Source organism: Propithecus coquereli, unplaced genomic scaffold, assembly GCF_000956105.1.
Source record: "Propithecus coquereli isolate 6110/MARCELLA unplaced genomic scaffold, Pcoq_1.0 Scaffold125, whole genome shotgun sequence".
In the NCBI taxonomy this organism is placed as follows: domain Eukaryota; kingdom Metazoa; phylum Chordata; class Mammalia; order Primates; family Indriidae; genus Propithecus; species Propithecus coquereli.
In genome coordinates, this window is record NW_012136636.1 from 7,549,979 (window position 1) to 7,576,825 (window position 26,847).

At 43.9% G+C, this 26,847-nt stretch overlaps 1 protein-coding gene across 4 annotated transcripts in view; it reads left to right on the forward strand.

The window, feature by feature from the left end:
- ARHGEF7 (Rho guanine nucleotide exchange factor (GEF) 7) overlaps positions 1 to 26,847 on the forward strand; it is a 167,555-nt gene that overhangs the window by 52,450 nt on the left and 88,258 nt on the right. For all 4 annotated transcript variants that reach the window (XM_012637952.1, XM_012637954.1, XM_012637955.1 and 1 more), the window contains exons 2-3: positions 21,052 to 21,136; positions 24,783 to 24,913. In XM_012637952.1, coding sequence (XP_012493406.1) covers positions 21,052 to 21,136; positions 24,783 to 24,913 — 216 coding nt within the window. The remainder of the gene's footprint in view (positions 1 to 21,051; positions 21,137 to 24,782; positions 24,914 to 26,847) is intronic.

A 26,847-nucleotide genomic window follows, 5' to 3' on the forward strand; every position in this document is an offset into this window, starting at 1 on the left:
CCAAGAAATTTAATGTTGTTTTAATAATATTATCTCTTATGTAAAATCCACATTCAAATTCTGCAGTGGTGTCACAGTGACATGTATAGCTTTTTTTTTAAATGTAGGATCTGAACAAGGATTGTGCATTATGTTTGGTTTGTCACGTCTCTTTAGGTTCCTTTGATTAGAATTGTTCCTCTGCCTTTATCACTTATGACTTTGATATTTTTTAAGAATCTGGGCTGCTTAACCTGTAGAGTGCCCTACAGTCTGGACGTGATTTGATTCAGGTTAAACGTTTTGGCAAGAATTCTACATAGGTGATGTTCTGTACTTCTCATTGCATCATATCAGAAGGCACTGATGTCAGCTGACTCCATTGCTGGTGGTGCTAAATTTGATCACTAGATTAGAATGCTGTCCACCAGCTCTCACTGTTGTAAGGGTACCTTTTTTCCCTTTGTGCTTAGTAAATAATCTCTGGTTGATGCTTTAGAACTTGTGACTATTTGGCCCCCATACCTTTGATTTGATGCTTCTAGCATCCACTGGTGATGGATCCTTGCCTGAATGACACGCTGTTATATTTTGGTGGTCACCAGATGGCCTTTTGACTTGAGGCTGCCCTTGGGACCTCAGGCTCTGGTCAGTAAGGGACATCTGTGAAGTGGTGGTGTTGGGCATCTAAGCATTTTGTGCATTTTGGGATGTTGAAGAGGAGAGCTCTACTTTCAGGAATTCGAAGATTGTATGGTATCATTGTGAACTTAGCCATTTACTTCTGAGCTCTGTATTACTTCTTTATAAGCTTCTTATTATCAAGCAAAAAATTAGCCTGTGGCTCAGACCAAAGCCTTGAGCTGAATTTTATCCATGCTGACTTGAGTAGTGAATAGAAAAAAGTTAATTGACAAGGAGGGAACAAATAAAGATAGACATTTTCCATTTTACATACGAGAAGAAATGGTGGAAATACAGAAGAGGTAGAACTGTAATAAATTGTTATAAAAACACACACCAGCAGCTTAGTATTATAGTAATAGCTGCTTCCCGAGTATCTCCTCAATACCAGAAGCACCACAGACAATGTTGTGGGTAGATGCAGTTGTCATGTGACACGGAGGAGAAACTGAGATGTAGAGAGCCCAATGTGTAACATTGATTAAGTGGCACAGTTAGTTGGTGTTTGATTGCTGGTTTATGGAGATTCCAAAATTTGTAAATTGACAATTAAAGATTAGCTCCAACAAGGGAATGGGAGCAGCAGTTGGTGGAAGATTATAGATACTTGGGCATTTTATCTTTACAGGGAGCTATGTAAAGTAGTTTTCATAATGTTCTGCATTTTGAATTTTTAATAAGTGTGTTCATATAGATGATGTATATAAATAATCTACAGCATGCAATTGGAAGGAAATTTAAGATTTAAGATGTATAATTGCAAAAATGTTAGTTTTTAACATTTTTTTGGAGTTACTTAGCACCATCATTGGGGTGTGGTGTATAATTTAATTAAAGCCATTCAGTATAGTAAGGGATTTATTACCTAGAAAATAAAACAATAGGTGAATCATTGGCAACTTTAACGTTTGCATAAATGCTTCCCTGCATTTGGTAATTGTTCATGCCTTAGTGGTGAATGTATTAAAAATTCAAACTGTACAACAGTTTCATGGATTCTGTGTGTGCTGGTTATACTGTAAAATGCATTTTTTATTATGAATCATGGTCACAAATTTGAACATCGATCAGATGGAGGTGTTAGAATAACTGGGACAAGGCAGCTTCGCGATTGCAAAATTCGTGTATTAAGAGTTTCGAGTTGTCCCAATTTCAAATTTTATATCCCTTTTCTAAGAGAAGACCTGGAAACTTACCTTCTTCCTGTTTTATAGTATTTTATTGAACTCTTGGTTTAGAACTGGCCCCCCTGGAAGAGGTGGAGGTCATTTCATGAGACTGTGAGCATTCCTAGGAAGAGGTGGGATGAAATCATGAGATCCTTTGACTGGAGCATTTCTTGGATAGATTGTGTTCTAAAAAATTAGGGAGCATACTTTGGATTTCATTGAGAGTGGAGAACTTGAAGTATTTCCCCAGGTGATGTTGATCAGATTGCACACAATTATGAGATTTAGTGAGCAATGTGCCCTGAGCTGAGGGAGTATACAGGTGGACAAAGTATCTTTGCCCTGAAGCATCATAGAGCATGGAGTTAAAGTGAAAAAACAAACCTGTGTGACGGAAACGCAGGGCTGCAGCTCTGATTACTGCCAGAGTGGGACAGCTAACATGGGGTTGGAGTTTAGGGAGGGGAAGCAGCACTTCCAGGTGGAGAAATGAAAGAAAGCTTTAGGTAGGAGATGGGACAAACATCTGTGTGGGTAAAGACTGTTGCTGCTTCTCAAGTTGCTTTGTTGAATCGAACCAACAAAATGGATTTCATGAACTGTTCTAAATGGAAATTAAAGGGAAAACTGAACTGCCTGAAGCATTCTAGTCCTAACTGCTAGGGGATATGATAACTTGACCCTAGGTATGTATAGAGGAAACACATTTGGTAGAAGGAGCTGGACAGTAGCGACGGAAAATTGGGGCTGTTGCAAGTAGGAGCGTGGTGCGGCTGAAAGGAGAGAGCACAGTGGGCGGCTGTCGTGTGGCTGATTATGCTGTAGACTGCTCAGCCAGGCACTGTCGTGAGTGCTTCTGCCCTGGCACTCACCCCCAAACTGGGACAGAGAGCCGTGATAGAGGGCTGCTGCCTAGCCTTCTGCAGTTAGCCAGACATTTGTTGAAGAGACTGTTCTGTTAAAAGTTGAACGTGTTGTCTGTCAGATCTCTTACCTGCATGAGTTTAATCTTAAAGAATGTAGGAAAGAAAAGGAAAGACCCGTTAGTACAATCCTGATCTATGAAGAGGGATTACTTGGGCAGCAGGAGAAACAGGAACATGGAGGGAAAATTTCAGTGTTATCTTGGAGACGCGGTGGTTTTGAAGGGAATGGTCAACTGAGGTAGATGTGTGCCTGAGCAGCTCAGAAAGCAATTTTATTTATTTATTTATTTATTTGGGGAAATAAAAAAAATTCAAAATTTATTTTCCAGCAGACAGCACCAGCAGGTATAACTGCAGAGGTTTCTCCGTAGGTCATACGTTCACAAAACATTACCAGCTCAACAGCTAGAAGCCACTGGTGTGTTCTCTTAACACTAGCCATGTCGCAGTGTAAACAGGTACTGTTGCGGTGTTCACGTACAGTTCCACAAGGGAAGGCGCAACTAGGCCAAAAAAAACCTTTGGATCCTAAAGTCAGATACAGTAACTAAGAGACAAACTTTGGGTAACAGTCTTCATCCACATTTTTTTTTTTTAATTTGCATTTCAATAAGGGCCTTCCACATTAGAGGGGAGGGACTTTCTTTCTCCCTCCTCCTCATACTGTTAGAGCAGTGTTTCATTGTTTACTCAGTGTTGTTAAATGTACAGAAGAGGCCGGGCGCGGTGGCTCACGCCTGTAATCCTAGCTCTCTGGGAGGCCGAGGCGGGTGGATTGTTTGAGCTCAGGAGTTCGAGACCAGCCTGAGCAAGAGCGAGACCCCGTCTCTACTAAAATTAGAAAGAAATTAATTGGATAACTAAAAATATATAGGAAAAATTAGCCGGGCCTGGTGGCGCATGCCTGTAGTCCCAGCTACTCGGGAGGCTGAGGCAGGAGGATCTCTTGAGCCCAGGAGTTTGAGGTTGCTGTGAGCTAGGATGACACCACAGCACTCTAGCCTGGGCAACACAGCGAGACTCTGTCTCAAAAAAAAAAAATAAAAATGTACAGAAGAGTAAAAATAGGAATCACAAAAACATCTTGAATGTGCAGCTGTTCCCATCAATATGTCAATTCTTAAGTTTAAAACAGGGCCTGGGAATACTTCAACAGTCATTAAATAGGAAAATAGACACTACAGCTACAAAAATAAAAAATAAAAAAGTGAGGTAGATAAATTAACGCTTTCACACCCAGACCTTGTCTGTTCCAGCTTTGTTGCCTTCGTATAATGGCTCAGGAAAAAAAATTTCATAATTACTTGGTATAAGTCAAGCTAAGGAAAAATTTTAAAACTCAGTGTGTGAACCTGTGATAGGAAACACACTCTTCTATGAGTTTCTTTTCTGGAACAAACACCCAGTTAGTTCTTTAATGGAGTAGGGGCTAGCAAACTAAATTAAGTCCCCTGAGACTCTCGTGGTGGTCAGGAGGATGGAGATGTCTGGGAAGTGGGCAGTACCTTGGCACTCGGGCCTCCAACGGAATGTGTTTAAATGAGCAGCAGCACACACATTGACTCCCTAAGGACTAAAGTCTGTTTGAGGGCTTTCTACTGAAGGTTCTTATGTTGAAGGAATTTTGTAATTCTACATTCTTGATTTTTTTTTTTTTTTTAATTACAGTTGGGTATACACAGGGGGTCGGCTCCAGGACCCCCAAGTATACCAAAATCTGTGCATACTCAAGTTCAGCAGTCGTTACTATGGAACCTGAATATATGAAAAGTTAGCCATCTGTACATGTCGGTTTTGGATTCTGAGAAAGTTGTATTCTCATTGGCATAGTGTATTTTCCATCCATGTTTGATAGGAAAAAAGCTGTATACAGGTGGACTCGTGCAGTTCAATCCTGTGTTATTAAAGGGTCAACTGTACATTTAAAAAACAAAACAAAAAGATGAGGACAGGGTTGCGGGCATATAAGACAGGTCCCTAAAGAGATGACAGACCCTGTCCATTTACCCACACGTAATTACCATAGAGTATACGGCACCTCTGCCCCCAGTTAGGCTAAGTGGTTGACTTTTCCACTGTGGTTCAGTAAGTTCCAAGTGTTCCACCTTGAAATAGGTGACAGTCTTTGGAAGTAGTCACTTCTGATTGTACACAGTTTCTATGTATACAGTTTATTGCAAGTAACAAAGCTACTTTTAGGACCCTATGCTTTCCAAAAAAAATAATCTAGTCGGTATTTGTTTTGGTATGAATTTTTCAAAAATTTTTCTTTTATTTTTTTATTTTTTTGCAAAACAGCATAGCAATGATCGTGATTGTAGGACTGAGAATGTAGTGACAACTATAAACATCATTTGCGTATCAGTAAGAGAAAAAACAGGAGGAAAAGATGGGCTCTTTAAGAAAACAGAAAAGGCACGGATGCTAAAGATTGCACTGTGTGTGCACTTTTCCTTCCATGCAAGTTCCCCTTTAGCTTAGCTGACCAAGGGTGTTGTTTCCTTCCATAAAGTCAGGGAACTGGTGTTCGGGAACGCTGTCAGTAGCACCGGTTTTCCCATGTCAGCACTGATACCTGCTTGGGAGCCAACTGTCTGGGACACGGTGGCATTGTTCACAGTGGAGTTGGGGACCTGGAGGGTGAGAGCATCGCTGCTCTGGATCACAGATCTCTGGCCAGACCGAGGTTGTGATGCTGATGAGCCTGCTGATGCACTGGCTCCACACAGCAGGGTCGATGTTCACCAAAGGGCTGTGATGTCCTTGGGAAACATTTCTGAGACTCTCTTTCCATCTGTACCTGACAGCCATGGTCTTCTTGATGGCCAGCTTCCTGTCACAGTGTGCCTTATCCTCATTGGCCCCTGTGCCATGCAGTGGACCATCAAGCTGCCTTTGGTGGTAAAAGCTTGCCCACACATGTGGCACACAGAAGGCTTCTCTCTGGTGTGAGTCCCCTCGTGAATCTGAAAGAACACTAGAGGAAGAATTCACCTTACGTGATTTTTCGAGTTTACCATGGTGCTAAAGTGGTACACACTCAGTAGAAACTGTACTTCAAGGACCCATATAACCATTGTGTTTTGTTTTTTTTTTTTGAGACAGTCTCACTTTTGTTGCCCGGGCTAACGTGAGTGCCGTGGCGTCAGCCTGGCTCACAGCAACCTCAAACTCCTGGGCTCAAGCGATCCTTCTGCCTCAGCCTCCCGAGTAGCTGGGACTACAGGCATGCGCCACCATGCCCGGCTAATTTTTTCTATATAGATTTTTAGTTGTCCAAAATTAATTTCTTTCTATTTTTAGTAGAGACGGGGTCTCGGTCTTGCTTAGGCTGGTTTCGAACTCCTGAGCTCAAACAATCCTCCCGCCTCGGCCTCCCAGAGAGCTAGGATTACAGGCGTGAGCCACCGCGCCCGGCCCAACCATTGTGTTTTTTATTTTCGGTACAGTATTCGCTAAATTACACGAGATATTCAAGTCAATGCTTTATTGTAAAATACGCTTTATTATAATGGCCCAACTGTAGGCTAATATAAGTGTTCTGAACATGTTTAAGGTAGGCTAGGCTAAGCTATGACATTGGTAGGTTAGATGTATTGAATACATTTTTAACTTAGGATATTTTCAATTTACAATGGGTTTATTGAGATGTAACCCCATTGTAAGTCAAGGAACACCTGTATAGCCCTGTAAGGTAGAACCAAGGCCAATAAATAGTTAAGAGTTAGAGGCAGACAGATTGCTTGCAGTCACATTACAGGCACATTGTGTCATTGTGTTCATGCTAGCAAGCTTTCTTAAATGGTACTTATTTTGAAATACATATGCAATGGGCATATACTGGGAATTAGAAATTAAATGGAGAAGGGCAGACAGATGTAGCATTTTGTAGCATTTAGGTAGAAGTATTGGCACCTCTGATTTTTTTTAAACAAAAACTTCTCAGTGAAAACATTTGGTGATAAGCTTATTTTTTCTGACTTTCTTTCTGAAGCTGTCTGGTGAATGTTTTGATTCTATCTGGGTCTTTTGATGGTATCTACCCTCAAGTCTCCAACACCGCCTACTTTTCTGTCACTCAAACTTCCTTTGAACTTTTTGTGTTGTCTGGTTACATATGTGTGACATTGGATTGTTTACAAGTTACTTGTACTTCCTCATTGTAGTATCTAATTGTTATGAAGTCCCGTGGATTTTACCCATAAATTCTCTTCTAATTCACATTTTCTCGTTCCCATTACAGCTTCCTTAGTTTAGATCTAAGGGAGGGGGTTTAGTACACTTTGCCTGCCTCCCGCCTTCCCTACAGCCCCTTCTGAAGCCCAGTTTTTGCTAACTGGACTGTTTTGTGATTTTTAATTTTTTAGTAGTTATCTTTATAATTGTAAATTATATGTCAGAAACATGTATTTCTTGGCTTATCATCTTAGATTTCCCTCCTGTATAAAAGATGAGGACCCTGACTCAACGAGGCCTGCTGGGGAGGCCAAGGGAGAGCTTGGTCATGGCCAGGGAGGGGGTGGGCAGCAGGCTGCCCACTTGGCCTTTGTTGGTGGGGGTGGTGGGACTGCAGTTTTTTCCCTTGGTGCTAGATTGGGATAGGGTGATTGTTGTTGAAGTTTTTCTGTCCAACTGGGCTGTCCCTGTCATGGTCCTTTGGCTAGACAGGGAGGCTTTTCTTAGGGCTGTTTTCGTCTGTGCCCTGTGGTGTTTCTGGGTTGCCAGTTTTTTTAGCACCCAGTCTGGGGCACTGGAAGCAAAAAGAAACCCAGAGAACCCAGAGAACTGGCATGTTTCTTCTCAGGTCCTCAAGCCCTTAGCCAGTGTCTTCTGCTCTCTGAAATTCTGAGTGTTTATTTTATATGCAGCATCCAGGGCTTTTAGCTGCACTTAACTGGAGGGATGGGGAAGTGCATCTTCTCCATCTCATCAGGAGCCCAAGTCAGTTCTCTTCTGTGCTGTGCTGCTATTTTCTGTTGGGTGTGGCCTTGACCTTGGTAATCCTGTTTATGAATAAAGGCCTGGCCGATTGTCACCGTAGCTAAGGTGACTGTACAGCCCTGTGGGTGGGAGACTGGCCTCAATGACTTTGCCAGGAGCTGTGGCCTGCTCCAGGGCTGTGGCCAGGAGCACCGTGGGAGAACTGGGTGGAAAGGCTCTGGAAGCATCTCCATAGGCACACCTCAGGGAGAGACCTCTGCTCCCGGTTTCCCACATCACATCCCAGAAGGGGCACAGTCCAGGCTGGGGTGGAGCTCACAGGGAAGCTCACTGTTGAGCAGACTTGCCTTTCTCATTCTTCCTCTCGGTGTCTTGTCAGTGGGCCTAGAAGTGCCTCAAGTTCATCTCATGCTAGAATCCGGTGCAAGTAGCTTTTCTCTTAGATAGTGGTCTTGGCTTCCTCTTCAACAGGAAGGGGCTGTCATGGTGTGATTCCCAGTGGAGCGTTGCGAGTCCCCCTCTGGTGTTGGGTGACTCTCCCTGCTGCTGCTTTGAATGCTATTAGGTCACTCAGGGTCCATCTGCAACCTGTCCTCCAGAATTTCCTCAGATCTTCTTTAGATGGCTCGTAGTCTCTCCTTCTTTTTTAGCGCTGTAGTGGATTCCTTCTTTATTATTGTGTTTGAGAGCTTTTCCTTTCCGTCATTTTAGGGACACCTTGGGAGGGATGGGGGAGGTAAGTATGTGTTTGCAGTCTTTCTCAGAGTTGGAGTTTTGTAGGTCCATGCTCTGGCTTTTAAAGTTAGTGGATGGACCCATTGCCTTTATAGGCCTGAGTGCTGTTGCCTCACTGACCGTTGGCCGGAGCAGTGTCGTGCTTCTGCCCAGATCCTCCTTGGTAGCACATATTTGCTTTCTGGCTGCTATTCCCAGCACACATCGCTAGCAGTTGAAGACAGAAGTGCAGGGATCGCGTGAAGGCTGTATGGGATGCTGCATGTGTGCTGTAGGTTGTGTCTGAGACCACCTGTCCTCCCGTGGGTGCGGCCCAGCCTGTCCTCTGGCACCCGCGGCTCCCCTGGCCACCCGCTCCACGAGTCCCTCCTCTGGCTGGCTGGCAGTGAGACATCGTGGACACAGCAAGGCTGGTGGGCTCAGATCTTGGTTCTGCTTTTGTAACCTTTGTCACACTGTCTTTTAGAGGCTCATTTTTCCTGTCTATGAGGTAAAATTATCATGCTGTCTGCTGTGAGGTGCTGGCTGTGCAGGAGCCAGCGTGTCACACAGTGGTCCTCAGCCGATAAGCCTTGCCCTCCTCTTGCCCAGGCAGCCTTGTCCTCCTCTTGCCCTGCCTGGCGGTGCTGCAAATTCCCTGGCTGTGGCTGCCTGAGGCTGGGGGAGGAGGTGTGGCGGCACTCTGCAGAGAGCCGTGTCCTGCCTCGCTCCCTACACTGCACTCCTGCTCCCATCTCCTCTCCTTCTGCCCCTTCCTGGAAACTACCTAAAATATTTGGCTATTTCTTTTTCGAATATGTGTTCCCCAGTCCTAGTGTTTGGGCGTTGATACAGTGGAATACACAAAATTGAATAAGATTTGATTTTCATTTTAAACTGACATAAATTGTTTGGGGGCATGTTGGATGAAAGTGCTATAATTGATAGAATCCGTCATCAAATTTTAATTTTATTTCTAGGGTGTAGGAGTAGATGGAATTAAGTACAAAATCTACAGAAGCCAAGAAGGTGAAAATTTAGTGCTGGATTTCTGTTGTTCACATATTTCCAACAATATGGACCATTTGCATCAAATTTAAACAGCACCACTTATTTAAGATTCGTTTTTTTACTCTTGTTCTAAAATCACCAATTTCCTTTGACAATGTGATAGGACAAAATTATATTTTTAAACTTTGCAAACCACACTCCAGAACTGTGCCAAAAGTAACAATTTCTCATGTCAAAAATAGCTTACTCATAAACCCATTGGGGGAGCTGAGCTGTCTTGCGGCATTTAGACTATTAAATCTTCAGTGGCGAGTTGAGAGAGTCCTCGTCTTTGGTCAGTCTTGCATTGCAGGGGTCTCTTCATTAGTGTTGACGTGGTGGAAAGTGAGGAGAAGGGAAAAGAAGACTGTTTCTTCTCCCCATTTCCTGGTGTTTTCATGTTGGCTCTACCCAGAGTTATAACAGCTGGTGACATCATTTAGGTGTGGATCATTCTGCGTTTGCTTTTGTATCAGTCTTGCAAAGCCAATTGTGGCTGGAGATGTCTGAGTTTGTGTGGCCTGGCCAGGTTGCTGTGCTTGTTGGTGAGGGTGTCTGAGAGGAGGTGTGAGGGCGAGCAGTCGTGATAAAGTAGAGATAATTACCAGGAGCCATTCTATGTGGGATCACCCTTGTTTGTGTTGGTTTGGCCGTGGTGCTGGGGTAATGCCAGCCAACTCTAGGGGTGTATGAACCTTTGTGCTGGATGTTACATGTTTATGTGTGGGTTTGCCCAGTACTGGCACGTTACTGTGGGCTTCTCCTTTCCCTGCTCTGTCTGCTGGGCCCCAGGAACATAGGATGTAGGCGGGACTGGCGAGATGCATTGAAGGTGGGGCTGCAGGTGGCCATGTTGCCTCTTGAGGGAGACCATTCCTGAAACTGCAGCCCACACTGAGGAGGACAGAGTAAAGAGAGAGCTGGAGAAAGCTTCCTATTTGTGAGCTTGTGGCTCTTGCTGTTCTTGACTTATTAGTTCTGTGCAACCAGTAATTTCTTGTTTAAGCCAGTTTGAGTTGGGTTTACTTGCTTGAAATGGAAAAATTCTAACTGGCGGATCTTCACTATATGATGTGTAACACAGTCTATTTTGTCATATAAAATTTGCCGGGCTGTTTTTATTATTTAGAAGATGTTCCTGATCTATACAGCCCGTGAATTCAGAAGCCAGGGTGAGGCAGACTCGCTCACATTGGGTAGAGGTGGGGGAGCCTTTCACATCTCGCTGATGTTTGCACATCCTCCTGTTGCCTTGAGGGACCGTGTCCCATTTCCTTGTCAAGTTGTGTCAGCACTCTGCAGAATGGCTGTAATATCTGACATAGCCAACACGAAGGTGTGGTCCCTCAATTTGAAGAGGAAAACATAGGATTCCAGTAGTGGGTAGATCCCCTGGTGGTTTTAAAGTGACCTCTTTGCTACTCCTCCTTCTACACATGGAGCCTTGTTCTCTTTCCCTTGAGTATGGGCTAGACTGGTGATGCTAACGAATAGAATGTGGTGTGTGTGACTTCTGAGGTAGGCCATACAGTTCCTGACATTGCAGGTACTAGCTTGCTTCCTGCTTGTGCTCTGGGATCGCTCACCCTGGGGGTCCATTGGCCACACCTGAGGCCTCCTGCCCACAGCCATGAGACTGAGCTGTCTTGCTAGCACGTCCTCGGCCCCGGGGAGGTCTCAGGCTGCCAGGTGGTGGCAGCTGAAGCTGACTTCTTGACAAGAGACCCTGGGCCACATGTACCCAGCTGAGCTGCTCCTGAGAGGCTCTGAGCCACGTGTACCCAGCTGAGCTGCTCTGGAGTGCCGGCACACAGAAGCTATGAGATAACACATGTTTGTTGTATAAGCCACTGAGTCTCAGAGCAAGACGTCTGTGGAGATGGATGACTAGTGCAGGTGCACAGAAGTTAAGGTGGAGCTGCGGCACGTGCTGTCCCTCCCGGCTACCTTCCATCCTTCCCCTGCCTACGTTCTTCCATCAGCCCAGGCCAAACCTGGAGTCTGCCGTGAAAGAATGTGCTCCTTTAGGGCTGACTTGCAGACATTTGTGTGCTCTTTTTCTTGGAGATTTCTGTAAAATAGCAGCCTTTAGCAGTTATGTGATTCCTGTGCTGAGCATTTGGAAAGGAAAGGAAAACCTTGTTTACCATGGAATAAGCATTTTGTTGATAAGCGGTCTTCTTTATTCTGAATAACAGATGATTCTCTGTCTGTCTTAGCCAGTTAAGAGTTACTAGCTTTTACCATGTGGTGTTAAAATGGTCTGAACTCTAAATGACCTAACTGCTTCATTTAATGAGTTTTGGTTTTTTTTGTTTGTTTTTTTGTTTTTTGACGATGTACTACCTCTCCTTTAAGAATAAGTTCTGTTGGGGGGTAAATACAGAATAATGGGTGGAAAGCCACCTTTTGCTAGGTGATGCTGTGTTAGTACCCAGCTCCCACATATCAGTGCCTTACAACCCCAAAGGTTTATTGTACCAGTTTTTTGTTAGCTGCAGATAAGGTGTCACTCTGCTCCAGGTATCTTCTTTATTCCAGGATCCACGTGGACGGGGCAGCTCCATTTTTGGCCTTGCCTTTCTCATTTAAAGGAAAAGAATGGGAAATTGATTGAAACACCCAAAGCCTCATCATGCCTCTGCTTAGGACCAGTGTGGGTGATTTCTGCTGAGAGCTGGTGTTTCTATCTTCTGTTCACCTCTCATTGTCCAGAGCAAGTCGTGGCCACGCCCGGTTCACTCTAATGGCCTCCGCCTGCCAGATGTTTGCTGGTGACTAGTTGAGCCCCATCTTCGTCATGTACAAGTATGCCCTCCTTATGTCAAATGTTAGTTCAGAAACCAAACTTGATAATAAATTTGGCTACTACAATGTAACCATAGAATAAGGAACATGCCAAAATAGAGTTCTTTTAGAGGAATGGCAAAAGTTAAGGCTGAGAGTTGAATATGGGTCAGACAGTAAAGGCTTTGTTGATCAGTTTCAGCACTTTCAGTGACAGGTGACTGACAGTGTCTTCTGTGGGGTTGGGGGCCAAGGAGTGATCACTTCGGGCCTGAAGGCTGGACAGTGCAGGAGGAACACCAGCAGCGGCTCTGGATACGGGGACGGCTGCCTGGTGTGGATGGTGGCCTCATCTCTACATTTGCACGGGCATATCCTCTTCCTTTTGTCTGCTCTGAAGCCCACATCTCCACTGAGCACATACAATTGTCAGCTTCTCTGTGAAACCCTTGCTTACTGGTGGTGTGGGTGCTTGCTTTCCTGCTACCAGCCTGCGAGCTCCTTGAGGCCAAGGACCAGGCCTTCCTGCCACTCAGGCACAGTGCAGTGCCATCATCGTGACCTCTAGCCTCTTCTAAGCACAAGTCTCGTGCTACTTTCTTGTCTTTGTGTGTCTGTTGAGCGGTGTACCTCTCCTGCCTCCCAGATGGGAAGGGGGTCCTGACAAGCTTTCTGTGAATTATTCTCTGGAGAGAGGCCTGGTGCTTTCCTTGCTGTGGCTGGTCCAGCAGAGTCTTTCATCTCTCTCCTGTCATCTCCATGTCTCGAGCATCCTTTCTCCATACTCCTGTACAGCCAAGTGTAGGAGATGCAGCTGCAGGATCGAGTAATGCCTCACTCACCTTTTGTGGAGTTTTATTTTCCCATTTTTTTTCCTTCCATCCTCAGCCAGCTTCTGAACTTCCCACGCCTCATCTTCTTCCCCTCAGCTCCCCTTGTGTTCTCTTCTCCCAGCTCTCTTGACCCTTGCTCAAAGTCGGTTGTCTTTTTTTTTTCTTTTTTTAAATAAAAAACAGTACAGTGTGGGCTGGGCGCGGTGGCTGACGCCTGTTAATCCTAGCACTCTGGGAGGCCGAGGCAGGTGGATCGCTCAAGGTCAGGAGTTCGAGACCAGCTCTGAGCAAGAGTGAGACCCCCGTCTCTACTAAAAATAGAAAGAAATTATTTGGACAACTAAAAATCTATATAGAAAAAATTAGCCGGGCATGGTGGTGCATGTCTGTAGTCCCAGCTACTCGGGAGGCTGAGGCAGTAGGATTGCTTGAGCCCAGGAGTTTGAGGTTGCTGTGAGCTAGGCTGACGCCACGGCACTCTACTCTGGGCAACCGCGTGAGACTCTGTCTCAAAAAAAAGAAAAAACAGTACAGCGTGTCAGAGAAACCTATGAATTTTATAACTGGAAATGACTTTGGAGGTTAGCTAATTCAGCTTCTCTTCTTTCCCAGATGAGGGATATGATGCTCACAGCTAGTCAGAAACTTTGTCCAGCAAGCAGGTGCCAGCTGCTTAGTGACGGGTTGGCTCTAGTAGGCTCCATGCTCTTGGATTGCCGTTGTCCACGGGGCTCCAGATTTTACGGCGTTTTCTATGTTGTTCTCGTGTTTGGAACCCTCGTTATCATTTTCCATCAAGTTTGTCAAATTTTATCTCCTGTAAGATGATATACGCCAATTTTTTTTTTTTAATTTAAAAAATACCAGCCCAAATGAAAACAGCCTAGATTGTTCATTAGTATCTTTTGGTATTGGCTGGATTAGGGATGTACTCTATTTTGTTTATGAAGATGTAATAATTTTAGCCCTCTCTCTGGATTATGTGACTCCAGGTTTTTCCTCCAACAGAGGAATAGAATTTATATGCTTGTGAGAGAAACTGGAGGAAAAGTCAAGCCCATGGTTGGCTTGAGAGTTCCTTGTGAGCACTAAGTTGAATTTTACAGGCGAGGCCCTGTTGGTGACAATAGTCTGTGCCCCGCCTTGAGTTTGGTAATGCCTTGGAAGAAAAACTGTTTATGCTGATACTAAGATTGTAGCAGTCCTTGCTTTGATAGATCCAAGAAGAATGATATAGTCGTGGCTGGAATCTTTTCCCTGATAAAGGAGGTTGTTACTTTTGGGATGATTCTGTCATGTCTGTACTTGAATATTTCTTTTAAAACATCTTTACTTGTAACTGTACTTGGTGAATACTCTCTCATCAGCTGGAACTTTTAGAACATTTTTTTCTTTCCATTAAAAACAGTTCAGTTTTCTGCTTTTCTCTGGGTGAGGTCGTAGAGAAAGCCAGGGCCTTCACACAGTGGTGGTTCTTGGTGGCTATATGACCCTATCAGTGTTCATTCCAGCAGGTGGTAGGCATCTGGGAGCTCCATTTTCAGTCTGCAGGAGGTGGGGGGAGTCTTGCAGACCCCAAGTTGGGTGCCCCAGACTTAGACTTGAGCTGTGTGAGGCCCGCATGCTGCCCTGTGTCAGAGTGCAGCCCCATTGACCTGCTGCCTACCTGGCAGATACGCTCCGCCACATGGGAGAGGCGGGGCCTTCCGCACCCAGCCTGAGATTTACCTTTCTTCCCTCCAGTTGCCAGGAGGCCCAGGTGACCCTGTCAGGACCTTTGGAAAGGGTGCTGGTGGTGTGTCTAGGTAGCACCCTTACCACCTCAGCATGGCGGGTGGTCTCTGCTCTGCAGGAACCCTGTATCTCAGCCTACCTGAAGTCTCATGCTCTTCCTGACACTTCCTTTAAGGGCATTGCAGTTTGATTTTGTGACTGCCTTGTTCACTCTATGTTAAAAATGAGCTTAGTTGAAATTGCTGTGATTCCCACCCTGAGAGTTCACAGTGTAAAGGGCATTGGGTGGCTCCATGTTGGGGGACAGTGTGGGGAGTGACAGTCCTGTGTCAGTGGTCCAGAGAACTCAGGGAAGGTGGGGAAGGACAGTGAGGGCCCAGCACAGCTCTCCAGAGCCCCACTCGAGCTCTGCATGTGGGCTGGCATACTGCACTCCCATTGTGAATCTTGGGGTGGTAAGGACAGTCCAGGCTCTCTACTGAAAGATGAAGTCAGTCATTAAGTGCATATTGGGACAGCGGTTTGTGTCCAAAACAGCTGCTTCAAGGCAGGGGCTTCTGGATGGAAGCCTTAGGGTTTGGTGGAGTAAGGCAGTCTCCTAGGGGTGAGGGGTCGCTGTGTTGATACCGTTAGCTGTAGAAGTCATGCACATGTGCTGTGTTTGCAGTGCGTGGGTGTGCAGTCACATGGTCCATTCTTGCACAGTGGCTGAGAGATGTGTGAGGCCAGTAGAGACCACTGGGTTAGGAATGGGGCATCTGCTGTGACGTGTGGGCACAGCTTGTCTGTTGCTGATCACCCTAGTCACAGAGGAAGCTGCTGCATTGATGGAGCCATCTTTCCATTGAGAACTGTAAGCATTTGGAAGAATAGCCTTAGCAGTTCCTGGTACCCTCTTTCGTTTCCTTCCTCTTGCTAGGAACACCCTCCCCTCACCTGGCCAATTCCTACTTACCTTCCAGGACTCATTGCTTCTGAGGCTGTGCTGGCCACCTGCTGCCCTGGGGCCCGTTGCTGTCTCTCTGCCATTCCTCCTGAGCTGGAAGGCTGTAACCTCCTTACATCTGGCTTTATATTCACAAAGCCTAACTTGTTTTAAAACTCATTTTATATTTTTGAATATGCTGACATATTTCTATTTGTGGTATATTCATCATGACATCCTACTCCAAATACTCGAAAATGCGTCTTTCCAAAAATAAGTCCATCTTCTGATGTAGCAGAATAGTAACATCATATCTAACAATTTTAGTTATGATTCCTCAACATCATCGAATACCTTGCCTGTATTCACATTTCCCCCGTTGTTCTTAAATGTCCATTGTAGATGGTTTATCCAAAACAAGGTCCAGCCCAGGGCCACTCATTGCACTTGGTGGTTTTGTTATTTAAATCTCTTTTAATTGAGAACAGCCTTGTTTTCCATGTCCCAGATCTGTGGGTGGGACTTAGTGGCTTTCATAGCTGCTTGTTCAGTGAAGACACAATAAGGAGAACTGCAGTGAGAGTCTGAAGACATTTTTTCATGCTCTGGTCAGGGTAGGGATTTCCCATAGTTGTAAATATTAATGATGCTCGAAGGTCAATCAAGAAGTGATGCCCTTAGTCCTCATGGATGCCATGGTCTTTTAGGCCTAGAACCAGATTCTTGGGCTTATTGGTCTGGCCGATCTGTCTGCCATTGGGCATCCAGGTCTCCCTCTCTCACCTGGTCCCTGTGGTCCAGATCCTTTCTACATGGCTCATGGCCTCTGACCACAGCAGAAATCTTTCTCTGATAGTTTCCCTGTGTCTCACTTCTTTCTTCTATAGTCTGTAACCTTCTGCTAGCCTTTCTCTGTTTATTTTATACCCAAATTGCATGATATATGGGCTGTATATTTCATTTCTAGAAGGCAAGATATTTTTCCTAAACAATACCAGGTGTAGTTCAGGTTCCTAAGAAGCAGTTTCTGCAAAGCTGTGCAAAAGACATGGAGTCTAACAGGTGTACTTTAATTTTTTATTCATAGGATTAACAGTCAAGAATCTCAGTCTTAGTAATTTAGAAGAGACTTGAAAAAGCCATTGTACTTTTGGGCTTCATTTTTATGTCTAAAATGTGAGAGGATTGGCCCGGTCCCGTGGCTCACACCTGTAATCCCAGCACTCTGGGAGGCCGAGGTGGGAGGATCGCTTGAGGTCAGGAGTTAGAGACCAACCTGAGCAAGAGTGAGACCCCGTCTCTACTAAAAATAGAAAGAAATTGGCTGGACAACTAAAAATATGTAGAAAAAATTATCTGGGCATAGTGGTGCATGCCTGTAGTCCTAGCTACTCAAGAGGCTGAGGCAGGAGGATTGCTTGAGCCCAGGAGTTGGAGGTTGCTGTGAGCTAGGCTGACACCACATCACTCTAGCCGGGGCAACAGAGTGAGACTCTGTCTCAAAAATAATAAAAATAAAATAAATAAAAAAAAAAAGCGAGAGGCTTAACCTGTGTGGACATAGATGATTTTTCTCTCTGTTCAGCAAAATTGAGGGCTTTTTTTCCTCTTGGTGATTATTTTGTATTTTAAAAAATAAGAGTTTTCCTTGGCAGGATGTAGTTTTCCGTGGGCCAGTTTTAACAGGAGACCCTGGAGGCATGGTGCCCTTTACTTTTTGGAAGGTGTGAGGCGTTTGTAGGTTTGCTTCCTGTGTCACACCGTCTTCACTGTCTGACTTGTTCCTGTTTCACGTAGAGAGGGTTGCGGGCTCAGCACAATGTGCAGGGGGGCTGTGAGGCAGTGGGGAGAGCTCACCCTCAGGAACTCTGCCCACCTCCCAGGACCATGCTGCCCACTGCCTCCTGCCCCCAGCGGCCATTCTCTGTTGGTTCTGCCTTACCTGCCTCTCCTTGCAAGGGGCAGTAGGAACATTTTAGAGAGTACTTTTGTGTCTTACTTTGAATGCTCTGTCTGGGTTTCTTCTATCCCTGGCTTCTATGTAGTTTGATATTTGTTGTATTTCATTATGTGGTATTGTTAGTGAAAGTAAAATGTGAAAACTAAGCTATAAATAGTAAGTTTAATATTATGAGCTTTTTAGTAGAAAACTACTAAGATAATTTTATTTTGGGACTGTGAGAATATCCTATTGCACATTTAATTCACTTAAATGTAAAAGTAAGGTTGAGTGTAATACGCTTTCCCAAATGGATAGATTCTAAAATGCGTCAGGTGTTGAGCATCCCCTGTGTCCGTGTGGCCACCCTCTCTCACAGCACAGTGCCAGTATGGGGGTGTTCACAGGCAGTGGGAAGTGTGTATGTGCTGGCGCGGAGCCTGCCCCCGGGCAGGACTCAACAGAGACAGGGAGGCACTTCTCACCCTCTGCTGAACGTTGGACTTGTGTGGATGGGGTTAGAATTCTGGTTTTTGGGTCCCTCCCTTAGAGATTCTGAGACATGGCTTGAGTATCTTGCCCAGGTAAAGTCCCCCAGGAGGTCCTAACGTGCAGCTCATACTGAAAACCACTGCTCCAGGTGCCACCTGAAGGTAGGGGACAGTGGATGGTGGTTGTTGCTTGCTTTCTTCTTCTCGCTCTTGCTATGAGGGGAAATCTGCTGATTTTCAGAATGCCCAGCATTTTAGGCGGGAGAGTAGGCCGGGCCCTGTTGAAACTGCATTTATCTCCTCTGAAGCACCAGGTAGCCCTGGGGAACAATTTAGTGTGTTAAATGTTACAGTAATTATTTTTTGCAGAGAGATTTCTATAAAAGTTCTGAGACTTTCCTCTTACTCCTGTAGTATAAACTTTCTTTATATTAAGATTTTTCTGTTTTTGCTTTGATTCCTATTTCAGGAAGTAGTCTGCTATCTTTCTCTGGAGAAGTACTTGAGTCAAAACATTTTATTGGCTTAGAATGTGCATTTTCCCCTCTCAGTGGCAAGCATTTGTCTCTTCGCATTGTTGAGTTTCCTGTTGAGAAATGTGGGGGTTGTGTATTCACTTAAGTTCTGATGTCATATTGAAGCCCCATTGGTGGGCACTTTCATCCAATCAGGTGCTTCCTGGTATCCAAGTAAGAAAGATATATAGTTCTGGAATAACAGGAAACTTCGTTTTTAACATCCTGTTATTCTGGGTGTTGCGACTCACTGCCTTGCCACAATGAAGGTTAGTAGAAATTTATATATGTATTTCTTTTTGGAGAATACCATCTAACTCCAACCTCTAGAATTAGATCTTTAGAGCTTAAAAGACGTTCAGATCACCTACTTAAATATTTTACAGTTAAGGGAAGTTTTATATTTTGATTAAGGAAGCTTTGTACATTAATGTTAATACTTTTATTTTTTTTTTTAAATGCAGCTGAACTCATTTTCATCATTTAAAGATGTAGATGGATATGTCACCCTGGATAATGCTCTCATTTGAGTTGGAATTTCTTTTTAAATAATATTTATTACAACAAATGATTTAAATTCTGTGTTAAAGATGGTTCTAAAGACTGGTCTAAGGAGTATTTTTTACAGGAAAGGATCTTGCTTCATGAAATCATTTACATTTTGTACTTTATATTAGAAGTGGCGTTAATAAACATGTAGAATGCTCACATGTATTCACATCTTTTTAAGTTTTATGTTTTCATTTAATATTTTCTTGTGAACTTTTAAAATGTGAATTGTAATTTTTAGCTCCTTTCTTGACTCTCAGTGATTTGGTGATTTTCCTTCTTGAGGTAGTTTTTGAACTTGTGGATTTTTTTTGGTTTATTTATGTTTAAATATATCTCATGACTATTTTTATTCATTATTTCAAAAATTGTAGGCAGAAGACCATTAAGTAGAGGTGACTTTTGAATAATACATGGGACTTATTCAGATTTGGAGTCATTTTACGTAGCATCTCTTGATGTGAACTTCACTCACAGTAACATTAAGCACCCACAGAGTGGATGGTTAGATGGTTTGGTGCATTTATCCATTCATACCTTTGAGTTTTTTCTGTGCGCTACATCTTACTAGGTGTTGGGAAATGTACAGTCTGCCCTTTGTATGTCTTTCAGTCTAGGGAGGTGTACAGACATCAGCCAGTGAAGTATTGTGATAAATGTTCTGGGGGAGCCTGGTTGGGGACCTGAGAAGGTCTGGAGGGGGCAGCAAGGCTGCGCATGGTTCTATCAGAAAGTGAGATGAGTAAGCGTTAGCCAGGAAGGGGGTAGGGGCTGGGGGCAGGAAGAGAAGGAGAAGGGAGTTCCTGGCAGCCTCTGGTGTGAGGAGCACAGGATGAGGGCAGAGGTGACAGAACTGGAGAGAAGCAGGGCCCTTGCCTTCTGATCCTCATTCCTGGGGTGACCTCAGAGAAAGTATGTTAACATGATAGACATTTTGCTGTCTAAATATGACTTTCTGTTATTTGTGCTTCTGAAAGAAATGTTTTCCCAATTTTTCTGGGACATAGTTGTGGATGATTTGATTATTAAATTTATTTTTGCTCGAAGTTATTTGGTGATCAGAAGCTAAGCTATATGTAGTCTTAAGACAGTATCAGAGATGAGAGCTGTGTGTTTTTCGACACATCTGTGTGTGTGCTGTTGTGTATTGAGGCAAGCTAGTACACTCTATCTTTCCCAGCCAGGATGGGTAGTGTGACTGACTCTGGCATGGTCCCGGGGCTCTAGCTGTCCCGGACTCGAGGGGATGTGGTCTCAGATGGGCCTGGTCCTGGCCTCAGCTCTGTGCTGGAGGTGGCTGCCCCATCCTCACCTTGCTTCTCTTCTGGGATCTGCTTCTCCTGCCTGCGTTCCTTTTACTCTCATATCCATTGTGCTCCAGGATGGCCATGTTTTTCTTTTGCTGTAGTTAGCTTTGGAATTGACTGTCAGGTTGCCTTCTTTTCTGTGACTAGGAGGGAACCTCTGTAGTCTGCCTTGTGCTGTGGCCGCTGCATTAATCTAAGGGTCGCAAAACCACCACTGAGATTTCATAGCACCAACAGCACTCATCTGTGACGGAGCTCACACCCCAGGGTGTGAAGTTGGGGTGGGGCAGGGCTAGGGCCCAGGGATTGACTGTGCCTGAGAAGGGGACTTCTGATTGGACTCCTTACCCCAGGACCCGGGAGCTGAGCTCACTGATCTCACTCTTGAGGGTGGTGCCACCTCTTTATGATTTCAGACAGAATGTTCTCACTTTATGGGGAGAGCTTAGTTCATCCTGCACCCAATATAAGACTCTACTAATTTTGCTTGTTTAATTTTTCCTTTCAGACTTTTGATGCAAATGATTTGTACCAGGGGCAGAATTTTAACAAGGTCCTCACTTCCTTAGTGACTCTAAATAAAGTTACAGCAGGTAAGACTCTTTTTTTGTTGAACTTGAGGGGGTGGGAAGAAAAAAGGGCAGAAACCACTGGTTTTCTGTTAGCAAGGCCAAATGAACATGATTAACTATAAAAAATAAGCTTCTAAAAAAATAAACAAAAAATAGGCTTCTGTTGCATTATGTTTTTGATTGTTCCTTTTGCTGTAATTTTTTTCTTCCTTACTAGAACAGAATCTTCCTCTTTAGGTCCTCTGGTGGCTATCAGGTGTTTTCCTTTCTGTGGGTGGGGACGTTTCTCACCTGAAGGTAGAGGAAAAACGTTAGTCAGTATAGGAAGGCTGGTGGGCTGTCTTGGAGCTAACAGCACTTTTCTCTGGGTTTTTATGGGTTCATGTTGCCTAAAGCTCGTATCTGCTGAGCAGTGTGTTTCTGAGCAGTGGCTATCACAAGGGTGTGGCCAGTGGATTGGCATCCACAGTGAACCCCTGTGTGCCTAGGCATGTGGTTCGTGTGGCCTAGTCCCAGTTGTTCCTGAAGTGGAGAGGAGGTAGGGAAACGGTGTGCCCTTCTCGTGGGCTCTCAGACCATGGTGAGGATAGGAATTGTCTGTATGAAGTCCCAGAGAGAAGACCCACACCATCCCTTGAGCCCTGAGGACTTATGTCTTGGACCACTACATGGCTCAAACAAGAGGGCACTTGAGTTGCTCTTTTATTTAAAGTAACTTTTTTTTTTTTTAAATTATCTTTACAGATTTTAAGTTTCAGAATTGTGGGGGAAAGTGAGATGTCCCTTTCGTATAGAAACCTCTTAAGTTTAATTTGTCAAGGTTTCTTCTCTGTCTCGTCTGGCCCTTCAGACAGGGTGTACTTACCTCCCTGCATGTGGAGGGGAAGGGCTGGAGTTGTGAGCCCTTTGGGCTAAAGTTCCTGTCTCTGGGAGGCGTCCTCCGGTGCAGGGACCTTCCTTGGCACCATCTCCCTGCACACGCCTGCTGTGACCACTGTCTGGGAACCGGCCCACTGCTGGTGCCCTGGGTGAGGAGTGCTGGCTGCCACAGCTGGGAGCTGGCGGAGACCTCAGGCAGAGGTTTGATGCAGTCGCATTTTCATAGCTTGACTGCTGTAGTTTAAAGTTGCACATCTCTTACAGCTGTTCATATGAAAGCATCTAGGACACAAATATTTAGAGGACAGGAATATAAAGATGAATATAAATAATTAAAATTGTTACATCATTTAATGATGTTTTTGCAAATGAGTGTGGTGTTTTATAAAAGTGATGAATTACACAAAGCTGCCTTCTCTAGCCCTATATTATAAAAATATGAATAAACAGATAATAAGGAAGAAAACTATTATAATTATGGGTGATATAGAAAGGGAAATATGCTACACTGGAGTGTAGTACAAGAAATGCTGTTGCGAGAGCATGCACAGAGGGTGGCATGTTTGTGTTTCCTCGCTGTGTGGGTGTCTGTCTTTAAGCTGCTTGTATTCATCTCTGCCTCAAAGTTTTGAGTGATGAATCATCTAATCAATACAGGTCTCTGTGGCAGACAGGGACAAGAACGGCACAGATAAATAAAAGCTGCAAGTCATCCCTAATGTGGCCCCTCTGCTCTGCTGAATATTTCTACAGAGGGTGCTTGATTTTGAGCTTCACCATAGGTGCTTTCTCCGCCTGCAGTTTAAGCAGAGAGCTAACAGGAAGAAGCTAACAGGAGAAGGGCTTTAATCCATACACTCAGTCCCATGGTCCTTAGTAGTCAGGAATTGAAGTGCTGTGATTTACAAGTAAATAGTAGCGATGGAAGGGGGGGCAGTAGCTCTTGGGGCATGCGTCACCATCCATTGTTTTTTTTTTTTTTTTTTTTTTTTTTTACCTGCACCTTATGAAAAGTATTTCTCATATATTCTTGATATCGTTGGCTGTGCATTGGATGTAATATAAGTGACATTGTTCTTTACAAGACCAATTTAGAAGCTGTGAGATAAACTTGAACACCATGAGTGACCCCTCTCAGAAGGAAATTTTGCTTTTCTGTTGGTTGCTTGCTTGCTTGTTCCTGATCTTGTTTTAGGAGTCATTGTGATGGAAATGACCATTCCTTCTTAGGTTTCTATTTTACCTGGTTGACTTCAGCAGTAAGACTGGCTGCTGCCAGAGTTGCTGTAGGCATTCTTGGGAAAATCCTGTGCTTATCTTCCCTTTGCTACTATCACTTAAAGAAAACCATGTGTGTTCCAAGGCACTTATTAATAGATACGTTTAACTGGACGAAGACAGGCCTGGCGATGGGGATGTCCTCAGGATTCCTTAATGCCAGGGCCAGCAGAGCACTGTGGCGCAACGTGGGGGGCTCCTGTGGGCAGCATCTGCAGACAGTGTCCTTCATAGCTGGTTTTGGGCTTGGGGTTGTATAAGGCCCTGTGTTCTCAAGTAGGACATGCTCTGTGGAGACACTCGCAGCCCTGAGCAGGACCTCGAAAGTGTAGGGTGCTGCGGGTGACCTGGGGGTATTCAAGACTGCTGGGATAGCAAGGTTGTTGTAGGATAGGGCTCCCACGTGCTGCTGTCTGTGGAGCCAGGTGGGGAGGCACACAGGAAGGACCTGGACTGAAGGGTGAGGACAGTGGGTCCCCTTGGTGCAGCCCTTGCTCAGCTCTGAGCCAGCTGTGCCACGAAGCACTATAGACCTGAGGTTGCTGCATCCTAAGTGTATCAAGAGCACCTGGACATCTGAATTTTTCTGTGATATCTTCAGACTTTCAGATGTTGGCAATTAATTCAAAATTTTATAAGACACTGTGTAAGCCAATCCAAACAGATCTGCCAGAAAAATAGGACCTGGAGACTGTCAGGTTAGAGGTGCTTTCACAGAAGGCTCCTGTGAGCTGTAGGACATTGCTGAGTATCTTGGAACAGCAGTTTCTTTAGAAAACTTTTTCACAGTCTAACTTTTGGTTTTTGTTTTTTTAAAAAATCAATCACTTCTAAGAATGGGGTTGCTGTCATTTACTTGTTGGTTGGCCTAAGTGGAGTGTCTTATCATGAAGGGAATCAGAGGATGGAAATAAGCCTTTTAATGTCTTGTTTCCTTTGATCTCTCAACAGCTTCATGAGGTGAGTAGAGCCTGTGCTGCCTTCACTTTGAGGAAATAATCCTCAGAAGGTTCTCTCTGGCTGAAAAATACACAAGGATTTTCTAGTGGTTTTGAATAAGAGTCTTGTCTTTTTGTTGCAAAATAATTCTTGTTGCTTACTGCATGACACATAGTCTTGGAAAAGTGGGCATATGGTGGTGATGCATTGGAGAGTGAGTACTTGTTCTGTGCTATGTAATCAAATTTGAGAGGCTGGTTTTTTTCAGGTAAAGGGAAAGTATTAAAAACATTTATAAAACATTTTAAACACTTTGAAAAATCATACTAGAGAAGAATGGATTAATAGTTATCTCCAGATAATTTCTGGAAAGGTAATCGGGGAAATGAATGCAAGTTATTTATGTAGCAGACAGAGAATTTGTTCTTTGTTTACTGCATAAATGGCCTGCTTTGTTGTGGTCTCTTGGTGTGTCCCTCCATGCTGCCCTAGTTTTAAAGTCTAGCGTGTGGTGTGAGTGCATAGTAAGTATCAGGCGTTTCAGCTCTCTCTGTGTGTGTGACCTTTTCAGACATTGGACTAGGAAGTGATTCTGTATGCACTCGGCCCTCATCTCATCGAATAAAGTCTTTTGACTCCCTGGGATCACAACCTTTACACAGTCGGACTTCAAAATTGTTCCAGGGCCAGTATCGAAGTTTGGTAAGTTTGAGAGATTTTGTTATTTAAATTCAAATCTAGGGGATATGTGAGTATAGATGTGTCTGGAAAGGTACATACGCCTCTATTAACAGAGCATTAAACAACCAGAAGATGATTTGAGTTTCCCGCCATCGTTCCTGTAATCTGGTTTGGCATTTGCTCATTACCGAATTGCTGAATCCAGATATTATGCTTGATGAGTACTTTTGAAAAACTTGTTAATTTTCAAGACTCATGACTCTGCTTGTCTAGAAAGATGTGTGCTTTAAAATACTACCCTGGTCACTTGTATTATCTGCTGTGCACAAATGTACAGAAATATATATGTACAAGTACTTACTTGCACAAAGAAGAGAAAGGAAGCCGATGGTAGCTTTTTTCTCTTCATGAAAGTATGGCTTAGGGTGCTTACTAAGTCAGGATGTAGTTTACAAAGGAGGAAATTGCTCATGATAACTTGTTGTGACTTGGGGAAAGAAAATTAGATGAATAGTCATCCTGGAATGTGAAGAAAGACCCATTTTTAGATGCTCAGGACACAGGTTGTGAGGAAAGAACACCAAATGTAACAGTGAAGTTGGGAGTGAAGAGTTGGGGAATGGCTACATAGAGGACCAACTGGAGTGAGCATGGGAGGAGGCCCTCCCGGCGGAGCTCCTGGCTGCTGGCCACCATCGCAGTGCACGCACCCTTTCCCAAGCCAGTGGCTGGTTGGCAGTTACTTTGATGAGATGCCAGAGACATGACTTCTCTTTCATGCAGCGTCTTAGTAAATTTTTTAGTGTTAGAAACATAAAATGATCATGTAATGTGAGTCTAAAGAAAACTTGATTTCTTATAGAGTTTTTAGTGGACCATGGCTTTTCCTCTGCTTTAACACAGAAAGGAATATTGCTAAGTAAGCTAATGGTAATCCTTGAGAAATAAAAGTTAAAGAGTTGTATTTTGCAGAAGGAAACATATTTGGGTATAGTTCATAAAGCACTGTTGAAAACTGAAAGATAAGAAAGGAGTATAATTTTTTTATATTCCTGAGCTTTTTGAACTCAATGTAACTCCCGTTGCTATGTTTCCTTGGGTCTGCGTCTGTGTGCGTGCCACCTGTGCGGAGTGGCCTGACCCTGCCCAGTCTGTTCTCTGCTTTGTGCGGACCTGACTCTTGCAGTCCTCACAGCAACCCGGTGAGGTCTAGCAAAGGCCATTCCCTCTGCCACGTAGGAGTTTAATGCTAGAGGAATTTTGTGGAGTGCCATTGGAAACATTATGATTCCAAATTAAGGGGAAATATACAAACCACTTTAAACAGATTTTAAATTAGCTTTATATAAAATACATGAGGAAAACATAAGAGAAATCAGTATGCTTTGGGGTAAAGAAGTATTTGCTGTCTCGCCTGTTCACCCATGGCAATTTACATCTGATTTTTTCTTTTTTCTTTTTGAGTAAAGGAAGACTCAATTATAAATGTTTAATTTTAAGTAAAATAAAGTTTAATGTCGGTAATGAATGTTACTGAGATCATAATAAGTATAGGATTTTTCATTAGCTAGAGAAATTTTAAGTTGTACTAAAAGTAAAAAGACTGCAGCTCTCTGACCTGTGTGAAGTCTTTCGTGGCTGTGATTGGTCTCTTGACTGGCTGCCAGTGAGCTGACTTCTCCTTTATGAAACGCGACAAGACCGTTCTTAACCATGCTGGGAGAGAACGACTGTTGATTTGCCATTAGATTTTTCTGTTTTTAGTTTAATAATAGCCTTTTGAGATAGATTTCTTGGATTAAAAATTTATAATAAAACAAGAATGGCAAAATGCTTATTTAAAGCTAAGTGGTGGGCACATAAAGGGCCATCTATCATTCTCTACTTTTTTTTTTTTAATTTTTTTTTTTTATTTCAGCATATTATGGGGGTACAGATGTTTAGGTTACGTGTGT